At 42.3% G+C, this 7,709-nt stretch overlaps 1 protein-coding gene across 1 annotated transcript; it reads right to left on the bottom strand.

Moving 5' to 3' along the window:
- Window positions 1–366: 366 nt before the first annotated feature.
- LOC142295417 (testin-like) lies at window positions 367–1,792 on the bottom strand. The gene has a single exon (XM_075338519.1). It carries the CDS (start codon window positions 1,731–1,733, stop codon window positions 456–458), a length of 1,278 nt encoding a protein of 425 aa, XP_075194634.1. The 5' UTR covers window positions 1,734–1,792; the 3' UTR covers window positions 367–455.
- Between the last annotated feature and the right edge of the window lie 5,917 nt (window positions 1,793–7,709).

Consider the following 7,709-nt stretch of genomic DNA (forward strand, 5'->3'; position numbering starts at 1 on the left):
GCCCAGATCGTATTTACAATTTGCCAATATCGCTTATAGGTCCTTTATTTGCTGTCACACATAACGATCTATGGATTTACTAATCACCCAGAATAGTGTAGTCAATAACCTGACATTAAATAACTCGGTGGCTACCATTTACTGGTGATCAGTTACATCTACTATACATTCATTATAAAGTGCTGCAATCAAATGCCGGGGAATGAAGGAGATATGATATGAGGAAATCGTACTCAGGCAGTGAAAGTGGGGTGGATTTTTTTTTTTTTTACATTTAAGCAAAGCAGCATTTTAAGTTTTCATAAACTTGCAGAAAACACTAACTTATTTTTCCCTAAAGCGCATTTTTGCTTCCAACACAACCCCATGTAGATTTATTCCATAACTGCTGGACAATTCATCTTGGAAAAGTTCAACCTGATTCTGAAATGTAAGCTACTGCATTATGGTGTTCTCTAGGAAGCCATTTTCTTCTTGCACTCCACAGAGCAGAACACCATCCCTTCTATTGACATGAACTTCTGGCCAATCAGACACTTGCTGCAGCATGAGCACAAGAAGCAGTCGGACGAGGCATGCCAATGGAATCCACTGTAGCTCACACGCTGAACTTCTGGATCAATGGCGTTGTGGCAACCTTGGCATGTCACGGCATGATTCTTCACGTAGCAAGGCTTGCAGACTGGCTTGTCATTCACCATCACATAAATTTCTCCAGCCAGCACACAATCACAGTCAAAACAACAGAAGTGCTTCAGATGCCAGTTTTGACCTTCTGCTTGGGTATATTCATTGCTGAAAATCAACTCATCACACCCTGCGCACCGCGGCTTCTCACTGGCGCAGTAATGTCTGCCACAATAGAGTTTTCCCTTTTTCCAGAAGTAGATCATGTCTACTAGAAGCTCATTGCAGGTGAAACAGACAAAGCATGATGGATGCCACAGCTTGTCGTAGCCGGCCCGTTCGGCATACACCGCAGGGTCACCTTCCTTCATGTTCTCCTTGCACCGGAAGCAATAATAAGAAGATCCCGATGGTGCAGCTGGGGCTGCTGCCTTGTTTTCTACATTCTTTACAGTAGCAAGTGTGCTTCGATTTCCACTGTCTGGCTTAGCAGCTTCTCCAGCCTGTGTCCCCACTTCTTTTGGCAGCTTGATATCTCCTACACCAAGGACTTCACTTTTGTATGTCTTCACAAACTGCTCCATCTGCTTCACCTCGTTAGGGGACAGCTCATGACACTTAGAAGGATCCTGATCGTGAGCGGGCAGATGCTTAGCCAACTGTTTCTTCCTATACTGGGCTCCCTCCGAACCAGCTACAGGCTGCTTGTCTTTGGGAATAAGTTCCATGTAACGCCTGGCCAGAGTTTGGTTCTGCACTGGTGGTGCCCATTCATAGGTCACAGTATTAATAGACACATCTTTCTTTGCTGCCACTGGACTAGTCAGGATCATTACATTCCTCTTGTAAGTGGGAATGCCATCTGTCTTCAGCTTTGCAATCATAGCTGTGTATTTTGTGTCCTCGAAAAGCCTGCCAACTTTACGATCATCATCATTGCTTGAAGGAACATCATGTTCTTCTTGCCCACATTTGCAATTTCTACAGATCTTCCTCCAAAAATGAAGTTCGAATCCCTCACATTTGTCTTTACACTTGAAGCAAGGTGCTCCAGAGCCCTCTTCATGGCCTAATGTCATCTTCTTCACTTCCTTCTCCAGCTCCATCTTGCGCTCCGGCACTCTGCTGTCAGCCCCTGCTCTCTTCTCCGTCCGCTCACACTCGCTGCAGCATTATTATTAGCAATTATAGCAGGAGACATGTGACCGCTCTGAGTTGGGGGAGAGGGGCTGACAGCAGGGCAGGTAGGTAGTTACTATCTACTTACATGCCCCAATGTAGCCCGATAGTGTAATGACAAAAAAAAGGCAAAATAAGCCGGATAACCCCTTTAAGTGTATGTATTTGGCTATAGTTATGTCAAATGTTTTTGTGTAGCCTCTGTAGGGGGAGCATGGTGTACAGAAACTAAGGCAGTTTGGAACAGACAGCGTATCTCTCTAATAGATATTATACCATTCTTAGCTGTATTGCCTTGGCAACCTGGGAGAAGGGGGCAGCAGAAGAGGACAGGACTGATTGGCTGAGCAAACTAAAGAAGGGAGGAGCTAATTGCATGGAAGATCGTGGTAGGTCATTAATGTAGAAGTAGAGTGATGATCCAGGACTGGAGCACAGGTTGCACGCTCACATTTCTGCAGGTCTGTGTGAGAGGACAGTGAGCCCCGGAGTTGTACCACAATCCCAGACCAGTCAGATTACCAGAAGCTGCCCACCACTACCTGGCTTCTTACCAAGAGGACAAATACTGCCTGCTATTCCCAGCATTGCTCAGCACTTAAACCCAGAGGTTCCAGGTTGGACTCTGTATGACTACAGACCTGCTACATCAGGAAGTGAGTGGCTTCAGCTGGCACTTGTGGTTCCATTCTGCAGGAAGTATATAGATGCTAATTATGAGACAGTACTACTGGGACTTCTGATTTCACTAATGAGGAGTTTATTATCAGGCCAGCCATGGAGGGGATGTTATTTTTATTACATTACACAGTTACTGCAACCTCACCAACATCTGCAGCAACTGGGGTTCCAGCTTGGGATTGTATTATTTGCATAACTGCAGTCATTTGTAGGTTAATGCTGATTAGTTAGGAGTGTGCTTGTAATTTAAAGTGGAAGCATCATCCTTAACACTCAGGTTTATTGCAAAACCCATCTTGTACTTTTATAGAATGTTGCATTACATTATTTGTTTGCTGTTCCTTGGTATTTCTCCTGTAATTGGCATCTTTCATCTCCCTTTAAATAAACATGTTAGGTGTTTTAACTAGTGATAAGTGAGCACTAAAATGCAAGAGTGCTAGCTACTCAAATCGAGTTGGTCAGATGCTCAGACGGGCTCTATTCAAGTAATGAGTGGAATGGAAGTCATTGGAAAATGCTAGCATTTTTCTGGCAGACCCTCCCAGGAGATGGGGGGGGGGCAGTAAAATAAATGGAAACAGCACTCAAATGGAATGGGAACATCATTGGGAAGATACCTGGACATTTCTCTTACTCCCTGATCGCCACTGGTAACAATGTTGTCAAAGTAATACACCACGTTTACAGAGTGACAATAAGGCCTAAGACACATAGCATGAAAATCGGAGCGAGTAGAATGCGATAAAACATCGCATTCCACTCGGACCAATATTACCCTATGTGCCAGCACCTATGAGCGATTATTTTAACGTCACCAATCGGACCGAGAAAACAATCGCAGCATGCTGCGGGTGCAATGTGATCCTTGTTTCTCTCGCACCTATTCAAGTCTATTGGGCGAGAGAAAAATCGCACTGCATTCGGAGTACACCGGTGTACTGCGACTGCAGGGCGAGAACGGCAATAGCCGACAATGGAGGACAGAGGGAGATAAATCCTCAGTGCCGGCCCGCCCCCCCACAATCGGACCTCAGTCGTAGTGACACTTGCATGACACTCGGCTCCTGCTGTGCTGCCAGCATGAGCCGAATGTCATACGAGGATCGCAGTAGTCCCCGTGTGGCCCCGGCCTAAAGCATACAAAACCGAAGATAAAATTGATTTTACAAAAAATATGTTAGGAAATATTCCCTCCTGTATAAAGACTTGTTTATAAGGGAAATTTACAAAAAAGGAAAAACAAACCCTTCTCTTCCACCCTTTCTGCTATGTTAACACTTGTTACTTGTCTGTATATGTTTATGTATATGATATGTATATGTTCCTCCTGAATTGTAAAGCGCTGCGGAATATGTTGGCGCTATAGAAATAAAGATTATTATTATTATATTATTATTAAGGGTGCTTTACACGCTGCGACATCGCTAGCGATTGCTAGCAATATCGCGAGTGATAGCAACCGCCCCCATCGTTCTAGTGATATGTGGTGATCGCTGCCGTAGCGAACATTATCGCTACGGCAGCGTCACACGCACATACCTGTTCTGCGATGTTGCTGTGGCCACCGAACAATCCCTCCTTCAAGGGGGAGGTGCGTTCGGCGTCACAGCGACGTTACAAAACAACCGTCCAATAGAAGAGGAGGGGCTGAGATGAGCGGCCGAAATACGCTGCCCACCTCCTTCCTTCCGCATTGCCGGAGGACGCAGGTAAGGAGATGTTTGTCGTTCCTGCGGTGTCACACACAGCGATGTGTGATGCCGCAGGGATGACAAACAACCAGCGGTATGCACCATCACCGATATTTGGTAAAGGAGCGACGTGTCAACGATCCACGAATTTTCCATTTTTGCGATCATTGCACATCGTTCCTTGGTGTCACATGCTGTGATGTCGGTAACGGCGCTGGATGTGCGTCACTAACGACGTGACCCCGACGATATATCGTTACCGATGTCGCATCATGTAAAGCACCCTTTAGTGTTTTTGCTCCATTTTTGCACTTGCTCATTTATATCAATGGTAAAAAAAACATTCACCCGTAAATGTAATTTTAGCATTTTACTACCTTATCTGGGCATGTGGTCTTAGTCACATGGTCTGACTCATCCTGTTTAATTTATGAAGGAGGGAAACCCACAAAGCCTTATCGAACAATGCAAGAACTGACAAAGATTAGAAGGAAGAGGCACTCCGATACACCCTGTATTAGACATAAAGGAGGGCCTCATACACATTCTGTTAAAATTGTTAATTAGTACGACTCCAAAACTCATAAAGCATGTGCACTAAATGCAAGTGCTGCCAAAAATGAGGAGGGACTGGAATACGTCCTAGAAAACACGAAGACGATGGCCTTAGAATACATTTTTTGATCATTTAAAAGCAATTGAACTCCCACAGCAGTAAAGCCTATGCACTGTGCAAATCCTAGTAAAATATAAATGAGGGATTGCAACATATCCTGGAAAACACATAGATGAGGGCCTCATAAAAAAAATTTGGGACAGTTTTAAAAACACTGAGACTCCTACAGTGGTAAAGCCTATGCACTAAGTGAAATGCCTATTAAAATTTAAAGAAGGGATGGCAATACACCCTGGCAGACTTGTAGAGGTAGGCCTCAGAATAAAATTTGGGACAATTTGAAAACACTTTGACACCTACACTAGTAAAGCCTATCCTCAATATGTAAGGGCTGCCAAAAATTAGAAGCATGTTGACCAATACATGCTAGTAGACACATAGAGGAAGACCTAGACCTCAGAAAATGTTTATTCCCATTAAAAAAGTAGGGCTCCTACACTAGAAAAGCTTATATACTTATAGAAGGGCTGCCAAACAATAGAAGGAGATACTCTAATACACCCTATTAGACTATTAGACACACAGGAAGTGAAGTAGAAGGTTCAGTGCAGCAAAAAAATAATCCTAAAGCCTCTTTATTTAAATTTCCATTAACCAACTGTTAAAAAAACCCCTTGAATTTGCAGCTTCAAAACTTAAAAATATACACAGACATGTCTCAACTGTGATGCATAATAATGAAAGATTAAATCTTTGCGTATATTCACACATAGCGGTGTTTTAGTTTTAAGTATATAAATCCACTCAGTCTCTCTGTTAATTAGATTTTTTTAAATTTTCTTATTAAACACAGCAAGAAAATTGACATTTACAAAAATAAGACATATAAAGTACAAGCGCACAAGGCTACAAAAGTACAAGGGCACATGGTCTAAAAGGTTAGAATCCCTTCCTACATGCCTCTAGTACACTATCTGTTCTCCAGCAGCTTGCCCTACACTAAATGCAGCTAAAAGCAGAATTATTGAAGAATGAAATAGATTTTTTTTTTTACATAGCAGCAGAAAGGTCTATAAGGCTAGTTTCCCTGCCTACATGTCTTTAATACACTATACCTTCTCCAGCAGCTTTCCTTACACTAAATGCAGCTATGAACGGTATTATTAGAGAATAGAATAGATTTTTTAGCTAGCAGCAACAAGGTCTGTAAGGCTAAAATCCCTGCCTACAGGCATCTAATATACTATCCCTTGTCTATCAGTTTGTTGTAAACTAAATGCAGCTAAGAGAGGTCTTATCAGAGAATAGTTTTTTAGGTAACAGCAGAAAGATCTGTAAGGCTAGATTCACTGGCTACAAGCCTGAAGTACACTGTATCTTCTCCATCAGCTTGCCCTATACTAAATGCAACTAAGAGCAGTTTTATTTCAAAATAATAGATTTTTTAGATAGCAGCAGCAAGGTCTGTAAGGCGAGAATCTCTGTCTACAGGCTTCTATTATATTATACCTTTTCCATCATCTTGCCCTACACTAAATGCAGCTAAAAGTGGTATTATTACACAATAGATTGTTTAGGCAGCAGTAAGGTTTGTAAGGCTAGAATCACTGCATATAGGCCTCTAATACACATGTCCTACACTAAATGCAGCTAACAGCAGTATTATAGAATAAAATAGATTTTTTTTAGGTAGCAGCAGCAAGGTCTGTAAGGCTAGAATCCCTTCTCCATCAGCTTGCTGTACTCTAAATGCAGCTACTGTAAGAGCATTATTATTAGAAGAGGTGTTTTAGGTAACAACAGTAAGGTCTTTAAGGCTAGAATCCCTGCTGACATGCATCTAATACACTATCCGTTTTCCATGAGCTTGAGTATCGAGCATCTTGAGCACCCCGATGCTCAATAAAGTACCGAGCAGTGCCAAGCACACTCGCCCATCGCTATTTGCTAGTTGTTTGCGTAACTCATACAGGGAGAAGATGCACATACCCCAGTGAAAACTTTTGGATAACAACAACTTGGACTAATAATAATAATAATAATAATAATAAAATAATGTGTATTTCTTTAGTGCCAACATATTCTACATCACTTTACAATTCAGAGAAGAAATGTACAGACAATATCAGACCTTAGAGTATAACACAATTCAACAGATTACCAATGGGTGTGAGGCCCCTCCTTGCAAGCTTATAATCTATGAAGAAATAGGTTCAAAGAAAAGGTTCAAAGAAAAACGATGCCAGATGTGCATCATGAAAACCGTGACCCCAACGACATATCGCACGATAGATTGTCTTGTGTGATGCCTGCATTAGTCTCTTATTTTTTTATCCCTGTGAATTTGCAGTGTGTCTGAGTTTTGTTTTTTACATGTCCATCTTTATCTCTGTTACGATCACATTCCTGTTCCTTCCCTTCCTGGGAGGGGAACAGTTTAGTTGAGGTTAAGAGAATAGTAAGGCACGTAACTCAGGCATCTCCACCATCAGGAGTAATCTGGAGTTTAGGGATAGCCTAAGGTCCCCTAGCGTAAGGGACAGTATAGCAGCCCCCTGTCCCTTGCTATCCTACAGTCACATCATAAAAGTAACATGAGTGATCAGATGTTGAGGGTAAAGGAAAGATCTGAGTTACATATGACCCTAAGATGCAGCTGTGCTTCTGGGGAGTAATGGTAGAACCCCACACTGAAAAGGCAATATTGGGTTAGGAAGGTTAGTAGAGGGAGGAAACAGACACACTTCAGATTTTGACACATTCAGTTTTAGATAGAGGGAGGACATGATGTTAGAGACAACAGATAGTCAATCACATGTATTTTTTAGTAATGGAGGAGTGATGTCAGTGAACACTGTGTATAATGTGGTGTAAACAGCTTAGAGAAGGTACTAAAACCAAATCTACTGATG

This window comes from Anomaloglossus baeobatrachus, chromosome 3 (genome assembly GCF_048569485.1).
Source record: "Anomaloglossus baeobatrachus isolate aAnoBae1 chromosome 3, aAnoBae1.hap1, whole genome shotgun sequence".
In the NCBI taxonomy this organism is placed as follows: Eukaryota; Metazoa; Chordata; class Amphibia; order Anura; family Aromobatidae; genus Anomaloglossus; species Anomaloglossus baeobatrachus.